The sequence below is a fragment of the Adiantum capillus-veneris genome, chromosome 26 (assembly GCF_014529385.1).
Source record: "Adiantum capillus-veneris isolate H3 chromosome 26, ASM1452938v2, whole genome shotgun sequence".
Taxonomy (NCBI): domain Eukaryota; kingdom Viridiplantae; phylum Streptophyta; class Polypodiopsida; order Polypodiales; family Pteridaceae; genus Adiantum; species Adiantum capillus-veneris.
Window position 1 is genome coordinate 39,303,164 of NC_140956.1, and position 24,440 is coordinate 39,327,603.

At 40.2% G+C, this 24,440-nt stretch overlaps 1 protein-coding gene and 1 long non-coding RNA gene across 2 annotated transcripts; one reads left to right on the plus strand and one right to left on the minus strand.

Annotated features, from left to right (window-relative positions):
- The first annotated feature begins 2 nt into the window (after positions 1-2).
- On the plus strand, positions 3-1,856 carry LOC147423295 (uncharacterized). The gene is made up of 2 exons (XR_015186601.1): positions 3-1,589; positions 1,659-1,856. It is a non-coding gene; the product is annotated as an uncharacterized LOC147423295 (long non-coding RNA).
- A 9,584-nt stretch (positions 1,857-11,440) lies between these two features.
- On the minus strand, positions 11,441-13,489 carry LOC147423296 (serine/threonine-protein kinase AtPK1/AtPK6-like). Its single transcript, XM_086501712.1, has one exon. It carries the CDS (start codon positions 13,302-13,304, stop codon positions 11,850-11,852), a length of 1,455 nt encoding a protein of 484 aa, XP_086357838.1. The 5' UTR covers positions 13,305-13,489; the 3' UTR covers positions 11,441-11,849.
- Positions 13,490-24,440: the final 10,951 nt, after the last annotated feature.

Sequence of the window (24,440 nt, forward strand, 5' to 3'; positions counted from 1 at the left end):
CCCTCAAAGGGGCAGCCTCAACAGGCAGAAGACCTTCTGGAAAAGGTAAAAGAGGCCATCTCCTGTGGTAAGAATTCGAAGATAAATCAAATAGAGGTTACATACTTTTAGCTGATGCGTCTAAAGCGCATCTCCGCCTCGCTTGGCTGAGGAATCGCAGCCCATGGAGCAGTCTCTCTCTCTCCCCCCGGCAGTAGCATGGAGAAAAAAAACAAGTGCCTGTCTTCTGTTGTCTTCTGCTATGCGTGAGTACCTGTCTTCTGCTCTGCGTCGTCAATTGCTCTCTCTCTCTCTCTCTCTCTCTCTCTCTCTCTCTCTTTTTCTATGTGTGCGTGCGCTGCTTACTTTCCTGCACGGTAAGAACGATGCTGCTATATAAGGTGGTGGCTGCTTTTCTAAGGTGGTGGTTGCGCGTGCTTTACTACATATTTTTTTAGCATGCCCTTTTTTACCACCATTTTTACCTTGTTTTACGACCAGCGTCATCTTCACCAACGTCATCTCCTCCAATGAGGTGTTGCCAAGTGGCCTAGTTCTCCTTGCAGGATTGTAAAAACCGATATTAGATAATCAAGGTAAAGAGCATCCTCTTCCCCTTTTTCCTATTCATAATCCTCCCTACTACTACCACTGATGAGCTCCTCAAAGGAGCGAAACGCGCTTGGTACCCCATAGCCCACCCCCACCTCCCCATAGCTCATCCGCACATTAGGGGAATTTTGAGGTCATTTTTGTGCCTTTTAGCGTGTAGAGAGAGAGTGGTCTCAACCAATGGTTGAAGAGCTTCCGTTACGGAACCTCTATTTTTGAAAACTCACAAAAAAGCAAATAGTCTATCTTTACCGCAACTTTGAGCTGGTAAATAGCAATGTAAACAAGTAAAAGTGCAAAAGTACTTCTCATATTATATTGTTTTCATTTTGCACGTTGCCATCATAAAACAACGTTTGGATTATATCTCATGATCTTTTCCAGTTTTGAACCGTTTTTTGCACATTCTGCTTATTCTTCTCTTGAACTCAGACTAGACTTCTCTGCTCATTTCTTTTTTCACCATGGAATCTTCATCACGATCAAAACGACCAAGAACTTCCATTGAAGCCCTTATCACTTACAACACGACTGATCAAAATGGACAAAGTAGAATTTCTATATTCATGCCCATTGTAGTTTCTATAGACTTTAGACTCAGAAAATCTAGAACAATGTTTTCAGTGAAGACTTTAGACTCAGCAAATGTACTTGAATTTGTGGATGAGGGTTGGAACACCAAAACAGTGAATGGAATCACTTGTTATGTGCAAGCTGGCTCAATTGCTTGCAAATACATGATAGGGACACAAAACTTCATTATGTCATTTTATTACTGAAGATGGCACTATGTTGGTGGTCAGCTAACTCCACTTGATCAAGACATGGAGGACTTCATTGACTGCCCAATAGAAGACATTGATATATGGGTAAACAATGAGCATCTGTCAATTGTAAAGATAAGAGGCATGTGTAGCTTACAACAATTGAGATTGGACCTGCAAAATGATGAAATTGAACTGCCCACAACATTCTGCTTTCAAGTAAATGGTAGAAAGGTAACTATTATGCCTAAAAGTCTCTTGTTCTCTTATTGGTTCTTTATTTAACTTTGACTGTTTTTGTAGGTATCAAAAAGGAATGAAAACAGGCTACAGTGCAAGGACATCTTGGATGGCATTGTACATTTGGTGCCTTAAACATCCTTCAAGGCAATTTTGTAACACATGCCCTGCGAGGATCTTATTTTGTATCACATGACCTACAAGGATCTTATTTTGTATCACATGATTTAAAAGGATCTTTATTTTGTTATTGAAATGCAACTTTTTCAAACATCCAATGATTTGATTTTGTAACAGAGTCTTAAAACAAGTATTCAATTTCAAATATTTGGTATTCAATTTCAAATACAAGGGTCCATACAAGGGCCAATTGGTTACAAGTGGGCTATAGAATAGACAATTGGATACAATAGAGAACTGAGAAGCTTGATACAAGTGGGCTACAATAAGCTAGAATAGTTTTTTGGCAGGAGTTTTCCTGTCCCTAGGGGACTTCCTTAATGGGGTTGGTGCTTTTGCAGGAGATTTTCTTTTTGAAGTGGGCTCTTTTGTCCTGGGAGATTTTCTTTTTGAAGTGGGCTCTTTTGTCCTGGGAGATTTTCTTTTTGAAGTGGGCTTGACTGGAGGTCTTGAAGGCTGCTTCCTCTTTCTCTTATCATCCATCTCTTCACTTGCCTTTTCCTGCTCACCACTCTCTTCTTCATCTTCCAGCTTTGCTTTCCCCTTCTCTTCAACATCATCATCTTCAAATACCTCTTGCAGTTCTCCATTTGCTTCAATCATATACTTGATAATCCTTGCTCTTGTCAACCATAGCACTCTTGTTGATCTATACAAGGCAATAGAAAGCAAGTTTTACGAACAATAAAATGAGAAAAAATACAGCTGGCAAATATGAAATATGCTATACTTCTATATCCTGATTGTCATTGCAGTATATGAAGTCCAAGAGGAGCTTGGCATTTGTCAATACCCTCCATCCACATGAATGGCTTTCAGGCTGGATTGGAACCTGCAATTCATTACATGTATTTTTGGGAAAAAATCTTTGAGGATAATCCATTGAAGTGAACAAAGCATAAAGAATTCCAACCTTCACCACTACAAAATGGATGTCATTCAGCATCTATAAATCTTATAGTAGCACTATCCAAAATTCTTTATAAATGAGGTTCTGCTTTACTAAAAGTATGTGCTTATGGTTTACAAAATGTGTCTGCTGCTATACTTACAATTTTGCTTGACCATGTACTCCAGCAAGAGAATTGACAAAGTAGCATTTTCTTTTCACAATATCAATTGCAATTAAACTCCAATGTGAGCTATAAAAACAAGCCTCAGTTAGCCTTCTAACGTGAATTAGCAAATTCTCTTCACAAGGTGTAGGTAGAAAACTTACCTCTCATGATAAGGAATCAAGAAAAATTCACAGATTTCCAAGTCCACATGAGTCAACCACTTTGTGAGCTCTCTAATGTTTGTCTCTGTCCTGAGAAATTGGGAGATAGCAGGGTCTAAAACCTCCACCTTTTGTTGAAGGTCTGGCTCATATGAATGCATCATTAACCTGGTAAAGAGTTCTTAATATATAAAGAGTTCTTGCTATAAACAAAAATACAGAGGAAAACAAAAACAACCTAAGGCATGTGATAAGGAGTGGAGAATTCATCTCCTTGGTCCAGTCCTTGAGAATTTCCAAGGTCTCAGAGTCAAGTGAATTGTAATCCTCCCTAGGATCCTCCCCACTGAATAGAGTGACAACAAAACCAGTAGGATTGACACTCCTCAAGAGGGGCACTGGCTGAGGTTCCAATAGGTCAAGCTCCTTTCTCTCTGCAATTTCCTTGTCTTACTTGGCTCTCTTTTTCCTTTCCTTTTCCTCTTCTTCAGTAATATCAAAAACTCCTACTTCAGGCTCCTTGGGCTTCCTCCATGGAGGAATGTTGAGAATATTGAATGTCTTTATATCATGCATAGGGACAGGCTCCAAAATTTTTGAAAACCTGTATGTCAGCCTCCTAAGAGTGATCATGTCTTTGTCCATCAAAGTAACCCTATGGGCATGAGCTGCACAAATATAGGCATCTTGGAAAATCTCAATCATAAAGTCCTCAGAAGCCTCCTGGATACATGCCAATGCAGTACTAGTCCACCTCATGGAAATCTTATACTCCTCTACAACTTGTCTGCACAGTCTCTGGAAGGGAAGTTTGGGAATTGCAAGATTGATGGCCTTTATGGCCTTCCTTATCTCTCTTAGACATTTGACCCCCTGCTTGAACTTTCTCTTTGTAAGGAGAGGCTTAAGTTGCACAGGCTTGGAAGCTTTCCTCTGATGTGTATCTTTCCTTTTGCTTGTTTTAGGGTCGGGTAGAGAAGAATCCTTCCTCTGAGATTTGGTCTTCTTTGTGCCAGCAGAGGTTGGTTTGCCAGGATCTTTAGAAGTGGATGGTTGGTTGGTTAAGTACTAGCTGAAGCTTTGCTAGGCTTAGGAATCTCTTCTTCATTTGGATAGAGGCTCATCAACTTTCCTTGCAGTCTTCTTGGTCCTTGCCATCTTCAAAAGGGATAGGAATGATTGTTGCACAACAAACAACAAACATTAGTAACAAACAACAAACATTTTTTTCCTATTATTACACCCCGTGCGGGATAACCATAGCATTGGAAGTTTCCACCTTCCAAGCGGCTCGCGACCGAGTGACACCCCGTAGGCGAAATAGCAAAGCGAGGAAAAAGTTCACACATACAAAGATCGCGCACGGGGTGACGGGGTGACGATTGTTCTTCTTGGTCCTTGCCATCTTCAAAAGGAATAGGAATGATTGCTGCACAACAAACAACAAACATTAGTAACAAACAACAAACATTTTTTTCCTATTATGACACCCCGTGCGGGATAACCATAGCATTGGAAGTTTTCACCTTCCAAGCGGCTCGCGACCGAGTGACACCCCGTAGGCGAAATAGCAAAGCGAGGAAAAAGTTCACACATACAAAGATCGCGCACGGGGTGACGGGGTGACAATTGTTCCAAGTGCGGGTAAAATTGGGTTGTGAAAGCGCCGCAAGAATCGGATAATAGCGCAGCAAGAATCGGGAAAAATTGGGCAAGAATGTGCTCGATTTGAGTGCTTCTCGGGCTTGTATAGGGCGCTATGCGCAACTCCCTAGGTGCACAACTCCCTAGGCGCATACTAGCCGTTGGGCACAAACTTAGAGGCGGAAACCGCTTGGCACACCCCCCGAGGCGGCATTTTTGGCCATATAAACAACCTACCCAACCCACTTTTCCGCTCATTGTCCTTCACAAGGCTAGAAATAAAGCCTCCAAGCGACACCCTGCGACACCCCGTGCGCGAATTTTGAAGGTGTCGACCGCTTACCTAGTGACACGCCGTAAGCGAATTTATTGAGTGCCAACTCTCTCCTCACCCTCACAGCTCGCATAGCAAGTGACACAATTTGTTGTAATTATTTCTTGCTTGCTTAGATTTACAACTTGCATACTTGTTTGTAAACCATTATTAGTTTTTTGCATTATTAAGGAAGGGTAGTTTATTGATATATTTTAGTCATAGAAGAAATATATTTCTTAATGTCATGTCTACTTCTTAATGTCTTGATGGACTTCTCTTTTCTCTTTCTCAGACATTTGTGGATTGTCCTAATGGATACAGAGGATATGCAAGAGACCGCTGATGAGAGGCTGATGTCTTTTCTTTACAAAGTTAATGAACTTGCAAGATTTCAAAGTGTCAAAGAGATTTTTAATGATGCCTTTGAGCTTCAACTACTTGTGGATGGCTTCTCCACACAAATTAGTGAATTGATAGAGATATATACAGCATTGACCAAAGATCACAAGCTTGATAATCTTGTTCATTTTCTTGATATATGCAAAGCAGGTAGCTTGGCAAGGACAGGTATTGCAAAGAAGTGTTCAAGCCTTCATCCAGACTGGAAAAAGATCATAAAGCCTTGCAAATTTCATGATTTGCATTGCCAGTTGGTAGAGTATGACCTTGGACTTATCATTTTCTTCAGTGTACTCCCAACACTAGAGGGCAAACAGATTCCAAAGCAGATTTCTCAGGCTGAGGAGGACCAGGAGGAAGAGGAGGAAGAGGAGAGGGAGATGGAGTTCCATGAAGAGGAAGAGAAACTACAAAGCATTGAGATGTTGGACATTGCAAAATTTAAAGCAGAAAACATCACTAAAGTGGAGAATGTTGACATTGAGGATGAAGATGTTGATCCTTTGCATTGCACAACAACATTTTCCACATACAAAGTTAACAAAAAGGAATATGTTTTACTGAATGACATTCAGCATCTTTTTGATCTAAGGGAAGTTTTGGCTGAGTGGGGATGTAATGACATAGGATTCATTGATTACTCTTCTTGCCCCTTAGCAGTCTTGGACACAGAGGCAGAAAATTTTATTGACAGCTCAAGTGTTGGAAAGCTTGTGCAGGACATTGTTCTGAGATATGAGCAACAGGGTGTACGTTTTGAAGAGGAGTTCAATGAGATCCAAAAAAGGCTTAAAATAGAGCATATGGGAGAGGAAAAGACCAGAGATTATGAAGTAAGGGCAACTAGATCCATTGATATATGGGAACCTGCCTTTTTTGAGGAGGATGAGTCTCCTAAGGTATGTTTATGACCATTTTGCTTTGTCTAATTAATGTGCCAAACAATTAACCAAGACATATTTTTGCAGATTGAAATACTGGACACAGACAAATTCCTTGGCAGGGGGAAGGGTTCCAGACCATTAAATCTAGGAAGGAACCAGAGCTTGGGACACTTTATTGGGAAGCTCAACAAAGAGACTGTCATTATATTCCATAATAAGTTTACAAGAGAACCATTGCTGCCAATGCTTGCAATTAAAGCACTTGCAAAGGTTGTTGGTTCATATCAGCTTCCTCCAGGGTTAGAGAAGTTAATATTGGTGGAAAAGGAGGAAGCCATCAGAATTTTTGGATTCTTCCCTGGACTTATTGGTTCTAGAGCTGGTTATTTTGCCACAATGGCATCCTATGTGCTTGCCCACATCCTATGGGACCTCATTTCTTGATGTACCTTCAAGACCATGATCTTTGATGGCATTGTGGAGAGCTTTCCACTGGTTATACTTCACATTGGATGAACCCTTCTTGGCATTTACCTTTCCTAGTTTGCCATGAAACCCTAGGAAAGCTCTGGCCTTCACACCACCAACAAAGACCTTTCTAGGCACATTGTTTCCATTTGAAGATCTCTTCAAGTCTGTTTCAATCTTAACCTTATTGAGTTCACATTTCTAAACAGCTTGCTATAACCATCTCTGCTAATGCCTACCTTATCCATAGTATATTGCACATCCTCCTTGTCCAAGCAAGAGCTCTACAAAAATCCCTCAATGCACTACTCCTTTGCCTTGTTAAACTTCTTCTCTCTGAAAATCTTTTTGGCAACCTTGGGAGGTAAAACATCACAATAATGTTTAGCTGCCATTTCCATGTTTGATGCAGAGTTTCGTTGTAGCAAAGTCCTAAATCAAAAGGTACAAAATTAACTGATTATTGATCTTGTCCAAATGACACCAACAAAATAAACAAACAATGATCAACTAAATTAAATCATTTAATAAAGAACAGCTGCAATAGGGTCTTAATAACAACCTAACAAAAAGATTAACAACCTAACAAAGAAAAGTAACCTACGCATATTAACAAAGAAAAGTAACCTAAGCATATTAACAAAGAATAGTAGCAACTTAACAATATAAAATAAGCATATATACCTTGCTGCTCTGATTCTCCTGCTGCAACCTCCTCCACCACGTCTCAAGGCTTCAATGTTCTTTGACTTCTTTTCTCTTTGTCTGTTTCCTAACATTGTATTCTTTCTTCTAGCTTGTTTGAGCTGAGTTTGTAGCTTTTCGTTGCTCTCTTTACATTCCTCAAGCTGTTGTTTAAGAGTATTTATCATTTGTTTGGCCAAATGATCTTCTAGCTTAAGAATATCTCTCTCTACCGCAAGACTCTGTGTATAACCCAGCAACCCTCTTTGACCATCACCCACAAATTTTATCAAAGATGAACAATTTGATAATGGGGGAGTGCTCTTTGTCATTGGGTCCACTGGATACAATCTTCCATCAGTCAATGTGTTTTTTTTAATCTTGTCGCATTGCTTCAAATATGGACGAGGACACCTCTGCACATTTGTTTCTCTTGCGCACTGGACAATATTCTTCATTTAGCTCAATGTGTAGATGGTATAAGCTTCTCTTCTCCATGGAAGTCTATTAACAGTATTTGTTAGAGATAGTACTATAGAGAAAAGCTCTGCAGATACGAGGAAGAAGACGACACAGAAAAGGTTTGTTTCAGCAAGTGAAATTTTGAATTTTGGGCCAGAACTGACGTTTTCGTTAGTTTTGGAGGGAGTATTTTTTAGAATACTAAAGATCCTAGAAAGATTTGACAATGACATGTTTCCGCGGAGGTAAAAAGGACGCAAACTCACCTTATTACAAACATTTCACTATTTTTTAAATAAAGTATATATTCTCTCTCTACATATTCTTACAGGGCACAAAAGTGACCTCAAAATTCCCCTAATGCCGCACCTCCCCTCCTTTTTGCTCAAGAACATAGTGCTTCGCACGCTTAAATATCGTTATGAATTAAGTTTTTTTTTAAAATAAAATAAAAGCGCTTCGCACTTATGCCTCTTCTCGAAACCGTTCCCATTTTTTCCTCTTAGTCTTTTAATGGATTACCCTTGCCCTTCACCCTTGAGAAACTTTTGCTCTGATAATCCTAGTAGTTAGCTTCCTTTTGTGCGGCCTTTTAATTGATTACCCTTGCCCTTCACCCTTGAAAAACTTTCGCTCTGATAATCCTAGTAGTTAGCTTCCTTTTGTACTCCCTCTCTACAACTTCCCGGTTAGCTTAGATATTACCTTCCGTGTGCTTGGTCTTGATTTTATCTCAACTTTAATATCCCTTAAGTGTCGTAACTCTGTCCCAAGTACTCAAGGCTGACCCTTGCATTGAAAACCTTAAGAGACTCTTTTAGCGGGTATGTACGTCTCTTTAAGTAATTGGAATCACCACCCTTGCAGTCTCGCCTTCTCCTGTGTACCATTCTCTGTCCACAATTTGACACCCGCGAATCGACCGTTCCATGGATTTCTTACCTTTACGAGACTTTTCGTTAGCCTGCCCCTCCGCCTTCTCCTCGTCACCTTACATAACAGCTTGATCTTACTTGAAACATTGGTTTAGGTGGTGAACTTACAATGGATAGTGCTATTTATGTCTTGATATTTACAGTGGCAGGTGGAGATTGTGTAGAAGCTTGTATTTCTTTAGATGAACTACATGAAGCTTCATTTGACTGCCCTATTCCTGCAAATTGTTCTCGCTTTGGTACCCAAACAAGAGTTTAGAATAGGTATGTAGTATTCTGTGATCTTTCCCTTCCCGCGATCTTCAATTGGCTTCATAGTTACAAGATTCGACTCACATGGTTCTATAGGTGACAAGGAAGAATATATTTACATTTAGGCACCCAAATTTATTCCCGTCGTAGTTGCCTTGGGCTTCTAATAGTCGTGTAAGAATCCAATGTAACGTTTTCTTACATTTCTTGGGGCGAGTGGGACATCTCTTACGAGGTTTCTGTTTTGAACCAAATTGAGCATCGAAAGTGGTTGTTAACAAAGCTTTAGGAACCAATTTGACTGTTTCCCTTGAAAACTCATCCTAAGTCTTGGCTGCCTCATTCTTTGTTTCAGCCACGAAAGTTGAAGCTTTAGAGGGTTGCTCTATAGGTACATATGTTTCAACCTCTTGGATATGAAATGTTTTGTTCTGTGTTCCCTCAAGAGGCCATAACTCAAGGAGTGTCGTTTGAGTGGCAAGGCTGAGAGTTGGTTTCTGTGTTGTGATACTCCAAGTTTCCAATCGATAGTACACTTGGTTGCAAACATCTACTTACGTTCTAGGTTTACGTTGCCCTCCATGGCACCTGCAGGCATGACCGAAAAGCCTTGAGCCACGACCCCGTTTTCATAACTGACATAAGTGTGCAAGATTCCAAAAATAGTAGTTTTCTTCTTGTTAATAGCCTTTACTTGGTTGGTACTCTCGGATAAAGACGACTTTCCTAACTGACACCACACTCTATAGAATAACTAATTATGTTTAGCTCATGTGTCCAATAAAGCGTTATATAGCACTTTCCCATACGTTGTATTTAACTCGATGGGCTATCATAGAGGTGGGTCAGAATCTACCAAATCGTCCTCCGATTCAAGTTGAAATTCATGTGTCACTCCAAGTTTGACCTCTCCTTGGTGCCTAATATGTTCTTGTCGTTCCTGAGCCTTGGCTTGAGCTTGTATCTACGTCACCTAGCCATATAAATAATGGGGCACTTGACTTGCACCATTTCCCATTAGGCCATTTCAAGCCGTTGGCCTCACGTAAACCAAAGAAATCAATGGAAGAAGAAAATGCATATTATAGAATCGTGCATACTTCTACTAGGTGGTTGCCATCTTCCAGAGGTACAAGGGTGTCATGTTCTCTAATTCACTCTCTTGCAAAAGTATAATATTACCACTACTTATTTTACTTTTAAATTACAAGCTACGTGGAAATTGATGGATAGCACCTGCACCACTTGAGCCTCATCTCTCTCTCTCTCTCTCTCTCTCTCTCTCTCTCTCTCTCTCGTGGCATAGCTTAGTGCCATGAGGGAGTGTTGCCGACAAATGCTGCAAAACCGTGAAGAGATTGAACAAAAAAGTTACAGCCTCTTGCCTTTCAAAGGCTTCCTACAGAGGCATACATGACCATTATATCAACATAACGATGTCCAAGGCTTGAAACATCGTTATGGGATGATGATGATCTCAACGATCTCAGGTCAATCAAACCTCCAGAATGGTTCACTGTTATCTTGATAATTGCAAGATCAATAGTTCTTCAGAAGTAGTAATGTCCTCCAACAGGAATACATCATATGCCCTAATTAAGGAGATGCAGAGATTAAGGAAACTAGCACCCCATGAATCTTAATTCACTACCTTCACTTCAAGCAAACATATACATTGGCCAGTGCTCACCCAATGGCTAATCATGCTTCTCTGTAACTTGCTGTCTTGATCAGAGAAACAACAGACTTTGCCATGGTTCCTTTATAAAGTCCTCACCAGCTGCTGCCCAAGAGCACGGCATCCTGATCCCATAGCAAGTGAATGTGAGATTTTATAATCTGGGGTTTGAGCTGTTATAATGAAGCTTTAATGCCTCTGTTAGTAGCCTACAATCCCTCCATTTTTCTTAGATGAATCTTGGCTCTACTTGTAGCTCACGATCGCGATGCCTCCATTCTTCATAAATGAACCGCTTTTTTTCTCTCTTGCTTTCTATGTCCTTTAAGATCTATCGGCATGAGAAAAAACACTTTCAGAATTGGCTGCTTTCCATTTTATATTCACCAAATAAGCATAACTACAAAGTGCAATCTAGAGCTCATCACCAGCTTACGTTGCTCTCTATCCTCATAAATTGATGTATCAACCGCAATGTGAAAACTTAGATCTACACATGATGCAAACCCGTAAGTGCAATTAGATCATCTTTGGAAGGATATTCCCAGGTTCAAGTGCAAGCAAGCAAGGCATGATGGGTGCCTGCACGGGCTTGCAAGTGCAATAGTTAAATTAGCAAAGCATGCTAGTGATTCTCAAGACCTGTTCTCCTACACAGACACACACACGTGCACACACAGACACACGAGAGAGAGAGAGAGAGAGAGAGAGAGAGAGAGAGAGAGAGAGTAGCTCTTGCATTAATTAGAGTTAAAACCAATACAGGCTGCTTTAATATTGTCGAATTTGTTTCAAATTACAGCTTGAACAGTTATCAATTTACATTCATGAACGGCAGCTGGTGCTGTAGATCATGCCAGTAGTGGGCTAAATAAAGAGCAGCATGTCTCAATAATATATAACGCTTCTGCAGGCTGGCTGGTAGGCAAACATTATGATTAGCAGCTACAGCGCCGCCATGGCATTCGTGTCGATTATATTATCCCTAATTAGTTAACCCCCACTTCATGCAAATGTGAGGGTTTTTGGGGAACCCTGACATATATAGTGTCCTGGCATCTCCAAAATATAATATAGGGGACTCGGGAGTAGGCACCTCACCTTACCATAAAGAATTAGCTGCAGGAGGTCGACTATTGTGGGAATACTCCAACTTGGACGGCAATATTGGCCGTGTTCATGTGTACAGCTTGTCTAGCAGCATATTCTGTTGGAATAACATATGGTCCCAGACCCGGTGGTGGTGGCCGTCGAATCAGGGCCTGATCATGCACAAATGCATGCTGAGCCGGAGCTGGGCCGGCAGCAGTAACTAAATATTGATCACATAAGTAGTTTCTCGGTGCAAAACCTGGCGGTGGAGCTATAATATAATTCAGAGCATGTGGAAGTAATATGGCTGAATTATGAAGCGTGGGTTGCTGATCAGTACAACTAGGTACTCTGCACTCCAGATTAACATTCTGCATGTTGACATATCCAGTCATAAGTTTGCTGCCAATATTATTGAGGCCGTATTTTGGGATGGCTCCGAAACCTGGCGGTGGCGTCAACTTATGAAGATGGACTGCATGACGGCTTGCCCTGGCATCTCCACACTTATACATGAATCCTTGTCTGCCAGTAGCAGTTGAAGACGGTGATGGTGGCTGCCCATGAACTATATCTTTCTCTGCACTAGTTATTCGATGATTCATGCGATGCAAATATTCCCCCTGCTTATCCACACAGATTCTGTCACATTTTCTGTTGACATACTCCAACTTTGTCCAGTCAATGTTCTTGAACCATGGATGTTCCTTGATGTCATGGGCTGTCCTGAGGCGCTTGTTGGGGTCCTTGTGCAGCAAGCCTTTAAGCAGAGAATGGGCATCCCTGGACAAGTATGTGGGCAACCTCGGTCGTCGCGTCAGCACCTCTTGGCATACTTTGTCCTCATCAATATCGCAACCACGCTTGCCAAAGGGCAGGCAACCAGCCACCATCTCAAAGAAGAGCACCCCAACACTCCACCAATCCAAAGCAAAGCCATACTCCTTGCCTTGCAACATCTCGGGCGCCATGAAAAAGTATGTTCCACAAGGAGACGAGCGCATCTTTCCAGATTCTTCTAAAGACTGGCAACCAATTATGTCCACAGCTAAGCCGAAGTCAGTGAGCTTGACATGGCCGTCATAGTCGAGGAGGATGTTCTCCGGCTTGATGTCGCGATGGAGGATGCCGTGCGAGTGCAGGTGAGCGACGGCGGACACGATCTCCGCCAAGCAACTGCGAGCATGGGCTTCCACAAAGGGGCCATCTTCCTCAAGTTGGGAGAGGAGGTCTCCACCATCCAGGAAGTCGAGGAGGAGGTGGGCCTGTTTGCTGGAGAGGAAAGAATCCCAGAGACGAAGGATGTGAGGATGGGGGTCCAATTGCAAGCGAGACAGGATATGGCGCTCATCCCTGATGGAGCGGAACTTTGCAATGTTGACGCTCTTGAGGGCGAAAATGCGATGGGTGAGCTTGTGCTGCACCTGGTAAACCTTGCCGAAGCCGCCCTCTCCAACCTGCCGCAAGATGGTGAAGTCGTTGATGCTGCTGTTCATTCGATGATCTCGTAATACCCTAAAAGAAATATTCTGAAGGTAGGCGGGTCACCTGCTGCTTATAAGCTGTCGACGAAGACGTATCCCAAGGTCAAGAATCCGCAGAAGCTGCTGCTCTAGGATCCGATCAGCTGCGTAGTTTGTTTTGTAATAAGCAAATAGCCCATGCGTCGGGACTCGGGTGCTTTTCACCCTTCAGCGTGCGACATTTAGAAATCAATGGAAACATTAAGCATTAAAATTTCAGTGTAGGTGGGACTACCTACGGTAAATCCAAGGCCTGGATAAATTTTTGGTAAAAATAAAACTCACCCTTTGGGCTTAGAAACTTTCTTCTCCTATGAGAAACCTTAGCAGAGTGCTTTGGAGGTGTCGCTAAGTTGCTCCTAGAATCTACTAAGTTTAGATCTGTTAAATTTCGATAATTTGTAGCAAGTTAGAATTTACTCCTAATGCTTCCTAGACATCTTATTTGGAGTTTAAAGAGTTATTTGAATGAGTTGAGCTTATCACAATCACTTTTCATAAAGTTTAGACTCCTATAATTACTCTTAGGCTTCTCCTTTGTCCTATACCTTTGATCAAGGCTGCCTAGGATACATTTACCTTTCCTTGACATGTACCTATGATTGAGATAACTAGTTTGCAATTATCCTTGCTCTTTTATGTACTTTCTCCATGTGGTCCCAAGCTTGATAATTTGGTTCATCAACACTTAGTCAATTTCACTTGTTCTCTTTTTATTTTCCCTGGCCTGAAGGGAATCTTGTAAGGTATGAGCTGTGTCCTAGAGTCACTAGAGTATGAGTAAATGAGAGAAGAGTGGAATTATTCCACATGTAGTGGTGTAAATTTATGTTACCCAAATTTGCCTTCATTTCAACTTTTGTAATGTCAGTTTGATTGTACAACTTATTCACGGCAAGGTTATTATATTGTTGGGCGTCTGATCTGTGAGTATAAATTATCATAGTAGAGTTGTTATATATGTAGTCATGTACATGTGCTTCATCTATAGTACATGCACCCAAGGTACAATTAATCTCAGTAAACCTCGGGCCTCAGGCCTCAGGCATCTGTAATACATGCACCCAAGGTACAATGAATCTCAGTAAACCTCAGGTCTCTTCAGGATTTCCGGCTCACAAAGCCCATAGATATAGCTAACGTGTGTGTGTGTGTGTGGCTCGAGAGAATCTCTTTTCGAAAAACTTAGCTAGCTTGCACTGGACGAGAAATTTTAGAGGTAAGTCCACTAAATTTGAAGGTTTTCTCGCCTTCAAATTTAAAATTTAGAGGTAAATCTCAAAATTTGCAAGTGGGACTACATTGAAACTAAGGCCGATGCAAAAAGGAGAGCTCTTCCCGGACCCAACTTTCTTCTGGGTGGCACCAACCCCCTATACACAGAGCATTCCACCCTTTAGCAGAGTGGGAAATTTATCCGTGGTGTTCGATATATTCTAGCCTGCTGTTGAGAGGCATTTCGATGCTGAGAGCACTGTTAGCTTTGCTTAGGAAGCATTGCACGGGGTGACCTTCAATGTCTTTGAATCTAATTCTTACTTTTAGATTCAACTGAAGCTGACTATGAAAGGAGGGAGTTTTCCTTAAGAGAAAGATAGCAAGGAGATTATATGATGTGCCGGGTTGATTTATTTACACAGTTACACAAAAAAACAGTATTATCATGCACACAATTCAAAGAGAATACACAGTTAATATTGACAACTCAATGAGGACCGGATTTTCTTGGAGCCGGTCCCCAATCTAAAAGGACTTGTATTATAATCCTCTCAAACGAGAGCTTTGATTCAGACATGGCCAATAGGGCTAGGTTCTTGTGTAAGCAGTTAGAACTCAAATATGTACAGTGTTCATTCAAAAAACATTTCAACGGGCTTAGGGAAAATCACACAAGAGAATGTATATCTAGAATTGTGAAAGAGGATGGTACAATGGTGACACAATCAGGGCTACTTATGGAAGAATTTAAAGGGTACTTTGAGGGTATTTTGAACAGGAAGGTGGATAGGTCTCCTGAAAGACAGCAAGTTTTATATCTCTCCCTTTCTAGTCCATGTGTCGAGGAGAGCAATGCCAGAAGACTTGAGCAACAATTTGATCAAGCAAAGATGCAATGGGCTCTTTAAAAATTGGCAAATGATTAGACTCTTGGTGTTTTTGGATTAACCAAGGAATTTTGGGATAAGCTAAAATCATTAATTACTTTAGTTATAGATAAGATCTCAATAACTCAACATATATATGGAAGACTTTTTCCACCTCCCTTTTTAAATGGAGACCCATCACCATGATCGACATACTGTATAAATTGCTAGCAATAGCAATTAGAACATCCCCCTTTCATAGAAAACACATACATGATTCACAATCATAGTTCATTGGGGAAGTTATATTCTGGGCAATAATTTAATTGTTATGCTTGGGATGGAGGCAACTCAGAAGTGTAACTAGAAAATTATATTGGTGCAACTAGATTTTGCCAAAGCATTTGACTCAGCTACATGGGATTTTGTGGTGAAAGTGATGCATAAATTAGGGTTTGGATAGAGAATTTCCAACGGCGTTCAGTTATTGGGTTTGGGTGCTAGTCAATAGCAGATTATCTCCAGCTATTAATTCGGGAAATTCAATTAGGCACAGATGCCCCCTCAGCCCATTGTTGTTTGATGTGATTACTCATCCGCTCTTCTGCTTTTCTGCATGCATTTGCAACAAATATGCACTGAACATGTACTTGCAATGGGTTTGTAGATGACATGTTTAAATCTATACTCACTTGCAACTGGTTTAGATTTTAATTTGGGAAGTCTTAGTTGATAGATGTATCTGAAAGAGGGTTCCTAGGGAATTTATATTCAGACACCTTGGCTATCCACTAGGAGATGTCCCAACAAAACAGTTAATTGACTGGGTGGGAAAAAAATTTGAAGAAAAACTGGCTCCTTGTAGGCTGAGGAATGTTGTCGAGGCTATCCTAATTTCCTATCAACTATAGTTTCTGCCTTTGCATGAGTGGTTTGACCATAGCTTGGTGAGACTCAATTCTAAATTGTTAATATTTTTTGGGGTTTCTCTAATGTTTCTTGGCTAGCCTGGGATCATTTGGCAATGCGTATTCACTTGGGAGGACTAGGTATCTTAAATTTGAAACTGCACATGCTGTCTAGGAGGGCCACCTTGTTGAAACACATGCTCGAATCTGATACTTGCTGGGCCAAAATAATGTGGGCACTCATGGATAAGGTTGTTGTACACTTGCTGGACCAGAATAATGTGGGCACTAGGCCAGTTTGTAGGTTCCCAAAAGCAACAGGTTTGTTGACTCGATAAAAAGCGTTTTGAAAATCATTTATAGCAACATTGAAAAGCGGGATCCAGAGTTGTGTGAGGAAATGCTTATCGAGTACTTCATTATCAATGGCTCTTGTAATGTTTACAACTTTCACATACTTCACATATTGTGTTTCAAATCTTGAAAGGCCTACTTCCTTGTCATACTCATATCATACTGCACTCACCTCTACAAGAGGATTCAAAGATACCAGACAAGGACAAGAAATGTGCAAAGGGGGAAAAAGAAGTAAAGGGAAGAATGTACTTCTTCAACTCCTACAAGCCGAGAAGCAAACAACGCAAGTAGATGGATAGTTATATGGAGCCAAGGAGAAAACCAAAAAGAAAAAGAAACTCTCCATCATGGGGGGGGGTTAGACAAAGGGGCGGAGAGTGAAGTGAGAACATCTCTAGCAGCACGTGCAGTTTCAAAATTTGAAGTAGACGTAGAAGAATCTGGCCCGTGCAAAAGAAGCCGATTCCAATATGCCGATGGGGCAAACAATGACACTGTCTTGTTTTTCCTTGTGAGTGATTTTCAGGGGTTTTGGGTTATCTATGGCTTGTGAAAGATGGAACCATTTCTTGTCAGTCAAATACAATAAGATTAATCAATATGCTACATGCCATGTATTTATCCTAATGCATATTTTGTGTCTCGCAGAGAGAACATATACTCACAACACTGAGCATTTCGATTGCACATGCGTAACTCCAGTTGGACTACACTGCAAGGTTTGCTATCTCCATCCAACTCCCCATGACTATACGTTTGCTTGGCGCAACATATAAATGCTACGAGACAAGGCACGGCTTCCGTTTCTTAGAATTTTTGGAGAGACCACAATGCCAACTCTCCACCATACTTTTGCATAACACTTCTCCATGCCGTGCACTGTATACTTAGCATCTTCAATTTATGGCGCTTCATTGCAGGATGAAATGTTTAACTATTCACATTCCTTTTCTATAGCTTGAGTCAAAGATCGACATGTAGCATGGACAATCCGAAAACATCTATACAACACCTCAGGTCAGTAAAGCACTTCATTTCAAATTGCAATTAATTGATGCTTTATCAATTTGCTTGTTTTAGAATATTGTACCTTGCTTCCTTCAGTTTGCTTTACTTGCGATGCTTTCAGAACTATACAATTGATGTCTACCAACATCTATATATGTTAATTATACATACAACTCTTTGAGTAGTAAACACATGTAGTATATTGCACTCATAAATGCACTTTGCGCATCTTTAATTTAGACCTAAACAGTTGATACCATACTATATTTATCCTCGTTTCTCCCATAGTAGGTGTCAATATGAAGTTCTCAAGGCCTACAAGGTTACAGTCCAAGCGTCAAGAAGCCAAAAAGCAAACTGCAACCAAGTTGAAAGCAACTCACTATCCATATGCTAGGTCATGGTTTGAAATTATTCCATTATATAAAGATTGGATCATGCAATGTGACATCCTTGCTCACAATATAGAACCGTGTCCCTCTTGCACGGTGGCAAATCTCACGTACAACGACAAACGAGGCCGTGAGACAAATGAAACAGACAGTCCTACTGCACTCACTTCAGTATTATTGTTGAGCGCTTTGGAACATGCAAAAGTCAAATACTCATGGACGACTTGTACTTCTTGTAAAGCAACTAATTCCCATCAAAGATATATTGCCATCCATGCACCTGACTACATAGAGCGTATTCTCTCTGCTCGAAAAATACACACACCGATGCTTAGCATTATAGATGTATCAATCAATGTGACAAAACTACACATGCAATAGCACGAGGATCACTAGAGCGGAGGTCATTGCTAGATAATCCACTAATATCTTGGTCAAGTGCTGCTAGTCTACACTCTACAAGTCATGAACTATCCACCTCAACCATTTCAAATGTCCTAGATTTCATTAACAAGAAAAATCCCATATTGCAGAGATATAAGTGCATGGCCGAACGACCACACAAAAGAATAGGATTGTGCATATTGTCCGAAGAGGGTCTAGGCAAAATGATCCATCATCATTCAGAGGTACAACCCCTTAACTTGATGGAGCAAGCCCAGAATGAAAAGAGCTTCTCGATTTTGGAAACATTGGCTGAGCCATCAAGACGACACACATATACCACATACGACATGCATGAGTTTGGTTCCATACAGCTCCTCAACGGAGATATGCTCATCAGTCATGTTGCTTCCTTCATATACAATGGCTTGCCAAGCCGGATATCAGATTTCAAAGACATCACAATAGAGTCAACTCTTTTTCCGTTCTTTTTTCCTTATGGACATGGCCAATACAATGAGATTCAATTCAGTGACTACATTCGAATGAAAATCCACACCCTATTCTCTTTGTATACATTGTGCAAGCCATATCTTCTACTAATGTACCAGCTGAAGTAGGAAATTTTGATCATGAACATTACAACAACTAACGTTCTGCAGAGAGATATCGACAAGTACAAAAGAGCACACAAGAATTAAAAAATGACGAGGAAGCCATAAGGAACGTATTTCGCTTCAACCTCCCACCGACAATTGCTGGGAGTCCATCATGGCATAGATGTTCATTAAAGGACTTGATCACCATGGTTGTGCATGGGGTTTGCCAAACATATTCATAACATTCACATCTGATGAAGTGACTGTCACAAAATGGAATGAGATCCGTACAATCAAGAGGATAGCTCAAACGTTCAACACAGAGTTCTCTTGGAAAGATTGCCCAGTTGAATGCACATTGCTCTTTCACAATCGACTAAATAGTTCATAAATCGCTATATCTTGCAAGGAAGCCAGATCCTAGGCCAATCTCATCACCACCTTGTACGGTATGAGATTCAAAACAGAGGATCTCTTCATGGCCATGTCATCCTATGGGTGGATGAGAACGACATCGAGAAAACAACATCAGAGATTTCTGCTCATATCCCTATCGACCAACTCACGACGATTGAAATGTGGTTCATTACCATGCAACCATTCTTCTACTTTGGGGTGCTCATATGAATATCCAACGTGTCACAAATTCATCTTTATCGTATTATCTGCTCAAGTACACAATGAAGACTGAAGATATTGGACTATTGAACATATCTACAGAAGAAGCCACAAAATTGGGTTTGGAAGGACTCAACAAGATCAAACTACAACTGATAGCTACTGCTCTTTTAACTAAGCCAATTTCTACCATAGAAGCTGCGTTAAACTACTTACAGATTCCAATCATCACAAAAAGCAACGCTATGTTCTACATAGATTCATCTCCTTCAGAACTCAGACAACATATCATGTCCAAATCACACAGTGTTGTGATGCACCCTATCGCTTTATATTGTGATAGACCAACCACCCTTGAAAACTTGACATTCTTTGAGTACCACAAAAACCACATTGTCAAAAAACGTCGGCAAAGTACACAATCTACACCTTTGGTAGACAACTATAGCAATGCCATCAAACATCATAAAAGATTGGTCAGGTTCATCAAATACCATCCAGGACACCACACAGAGGCCTTCTTCTATAGCATCTTGATACGTCATGTATGCTTCCAAAGAGAGACAGAGCTTCTATATCCTGATAATACAAAGGGCTCTTACTTCGTAGAGTTTCAGGCAAGGGATTTGATCCAAAGCAACGACGACTTGGAGATATAAATTATAGAGTACAGACAAAGAAACATGCTAGTCAATGAACAAATCGATCAGCTTGATCATATGATACTTCAAAAAACTGCATTGCGAAGAGGAAATGAAACAATGACATCTTCAACAGATAATGACCCAAACATGGACCATCATCAAGTAAATTCAATGGCCATATTAAAGGAGTTCACTGTTGTCAATGACTCAGAACTCACAACGGAACATTTGAATATAGACAATAAATTGTTGAATGCCAAGAATGGCTTGCATGTTTTCACGGGCACACCGGGGGGTGGGAAAACACATCTTATCAGATATTTGACGTATGAGTACGTCAGACAAAACATGAGTGTCATACTTACTGCATCAATGGGAGCTGTAGCAACAAGACTTAGCAACATTGAATCTATAGTCCATTATCAGTTCAAGATACCAACAAGGAATCAATAGTATCCTCTCTCTATGCAGGAGACCGATGAGTGATATTTGGACATAAAAGAGGTAGATGTTATAATCATAGATGAGCTCTCTAACACGAACAACTTTTGACCTTATCGTAAGACAAATTGTCAACGTAACAAGCAGCACATTGACAGATCCCTTCAACAACAAATGTTTTCTCTTGCTTGGTGACCTTGCACAATTGCCCCCAGTTTGTAATCACGCACGGGAGCTTTGTGACGCATGCCATATCACAAGCTCAGTGCACTGGCTGCATGCAACTTTCTACAAGATGTCATGATCCATACGACATGCAACGGACCCTGAACTTCTTCAATTCTTGACCATTATTCGTGAAAGAAGATCAACCATAGATGAGATTAACTGTACCTTGGGTGCATGCATTATAGATGAAACACATGTGCATGACTACATCAACAACTCCACTACAATAATTTGCACTCAAAAATCAGACGTCCAACACTACAACAACCTTGCCTTGAATAAGTTGTACAATCAAACTGACATTACAAAAGTAGACACGAAGACGAATGTGGGGAACATAAATGTACTTCAGCAATGGCTCCTAGACCCTAAGTTCAACAAGCTCAATTCGATCGCAATTGGGGCTCGTTGCATGAATACTGAAAACATCGACTTAACAGCAAACTGTGAAACATGCACAATTGACTCCATAACACATAACACCGAAGGTCAACTTATATGTATCGTTGTTCTCATTCAATGCACCGGGAAAAAGATGGCACTTCGTCGAGCAAAGCATAAACGAACTTCAGTCAATGGCACATGGTTTCACAAATCCACATTCCCTTGACACTTGCATACGCCATGACTGGACACAAGGCACATGGTGCAACAATTTCTACCAAAGTTCTTCTTATCTTCAAAGATGCATTTCCGATGGGGCTTGCATATCTCATGTTATCGCAAATCACAGATCGTGGAAATCTCGAAATTCTCAATCTACCAACTCCTGATATATTTTGACTTGTTCCACTTCATATTATACACGGAAGTCATTAGGAAAGTTCTGGTAGCTAGTTGATCATGTATTCCAATAGTTCACAAAATTTTTGTATGACTTTGTTTTGTTTTGTAGCACCTGTGCAACAAATACTCTATAAATATATAACTAATGTCTCAAGAGTTCTTTCTCTATGTTGATCTTTTGAAATTGTCGTTAACTTACACGCCACTCTTTATAACATTGTCTTGCGCTCTAATTTTGTCTCAATTCTTATGACCACTTTCTCAGTGGTTCTGCACAATTCTACTATTGGTTTTTTTAGTATGAACTCTAATCATGTCACCATTACTGCTCTATAAGACATATCACATTATGTTTCTTCAATGCATACAAATGCACATACTAATCACATTTGTATAACCTTGCAAAGACTTGTTACCCTTTTCAAGCAAAACATTGCCTTGAAGAAAAACCCCCAAATCGAACCACGTCAGTATCCGACAGAGAAGAAAATGTGCGTGCTTAACCTAGCAGGTTGCCGCCCGGACGCTTACATCAAGGGTTTTGCAAACTATGCAAAGTTGCGATTGTTAATAGACAAATCCTTGAAACAGCTCAAGCGAAACAAGAGCATGGGTATCAAAAGAGCAACAGGTTAGTTCTATACACACATCAACATGAGTGTAATTTTATCTTTTTTTCTTCTTGTCGTTGCTTTGCTATCTACAATAAACAGTAAACATGCTTTTTTTAAAAGAAAAAAACATTTGTTTATCCTTTCTAATACTCTTTCTTTCTAGGTCTAATGAAAGAGATCATTTACAAACTAGCTATAGAAATTGACGTGCCCAAGGATCTCATGACAGTTGAGGATGGTAATTTTTTGCTTCAATTGAAGACACCAATAAAGCCCTACATTCTTGAGATGTTGCACTCGAGGACCTGTTAGATACAATGAACAATGACGCAAGCAAGATCTTGGCAAGCTTCAAGAGATAGTGCAATGAAGAGCCACCATCAATTACAGAGCAAAAGTTGACAGGGCAACACAACAAGGATGTTTAAAAATCACGATGTGGAAGTTCTGATTCCTACACTTTCATCAACATCGACAACCCACCCATAGGTCACACCACCTTGAAATAAATTCAACAAATATCTCACTCAAATATATAGTCTAATATTCTCAAGTTCTAGCATGCAATCTTGCACTAATCTTGTTTCCTTTTTTCCTACTTTTGTTGTGGAGAACAGGACAACAAGACTCAAGTTCTGTTGCTCGAGCATGACAATCAACCGAGCAAAAAACAATGGATATTGAATACCCCCTCTACTCCATCACATGCCGCCAAAACGAACGAAAGTACATAGGTGTCACAAAAAATTTCAAAAGACAAAAGGCAGAGCACACTCGACAACCACCTTCAAAAATGCAATCCGACGTTCTTCGGTACCAGCCATTTGATGAAAACTTTACTTTTGACATACTTAAGAATTTACATGTAGCACATATACTAGAAAAAACATTCATCAATAGACATAGTAGTACAAGCTCCATTGCAAATAATGTTCTGCGAGCTCATCCCCCTCATTGCAAGAAATACATGTCCTTGAAACAAAAAAGAAAGATCTAAGTTCTCCTCGCCACCGTCGTACAGGTCTCATTGAAATCTAGTGTTCTCTCTGCTAACACAACAACCTGTTTCTCTCTTTTTCCTCAATTATTGTGTAGAAAAACCATTTGCAAAATTCCTATCAAGTAGAGTGGCTCATTCATTATTAAAATACTCATATCAATCTCTATTATTTCACATTTAAAACAAGTTTGTATCCTCTCTATTATTAAAAAATAAACATAATACCAATTTTTCTCTCTTTCCTCAATTATTGTTCCCATAACACATTTGCAAAATTCACATCAAGTACATTGGTTTTTTCATTATTAAAATACTTATATCAATATCCGTTATTTCATTTTTAAAACAACTTTGTATCCTCTCATAATAATAATAAAAGTACAAGTTTTACCATCATCCCTAAAATCACTATTGATTTAAATTTTGTCTCTTGACAAAAAAAAGATAGCATTTCTCAAATGTATATATGCTTTTCACACAGTGCCGTCGTTGCCAAAATAGTTATGCTACTGTTTCCTTCAGTGCACGATGTTAAATGTCAATTTTCATATATCATATTGTATTCTATAGATGTCATATAGCAAGGCCCACGAAGCACGACTAGTCGAGTTTCCTATTTTCTATTGTGGTGCAAACATAATGAGTCGCCCAAAAATATATAACGTTATAATTTTAGAGCATTTGAAGTTTTTCTTGCAAAAAGTTTTAGAGGTACATCTCAAAATTTTCCGGTGGGACTAAGGCCTTGTTCGGGATTTCCGGCTCACAAAGCCCATAGATATAGCTGACGTGTGGGTGTGGCTTGAGAGAATCTCTTTTTGAAAAACTTAGTTAACTTACACTGGACGAGAAATTTTAGAGGTAAATCTCAAAATTTGCGAGTGGGACTACACTGGAACTAAGGCCGATGCAAAAAGGAGAGCTCTTCCTGGACCCAACTTCCTTGTGGGTGGCACCAACACCCTAGACACAGAGCATTCCACCCTTTAGCAGAGTGGGAAAGTAATCCATGGTGTTCAATATATTCTAGCCTGTTTTTGAGAGGC

Coding starts and splice junctions, on each gene's coding strand:
- LOC147423296 (XM_086501712.1), bottom strand. CDS start 13,304: ATGAACAGCAGCATCAACGACTTCACCATCTTGCGGCAGGTTGGAGAG.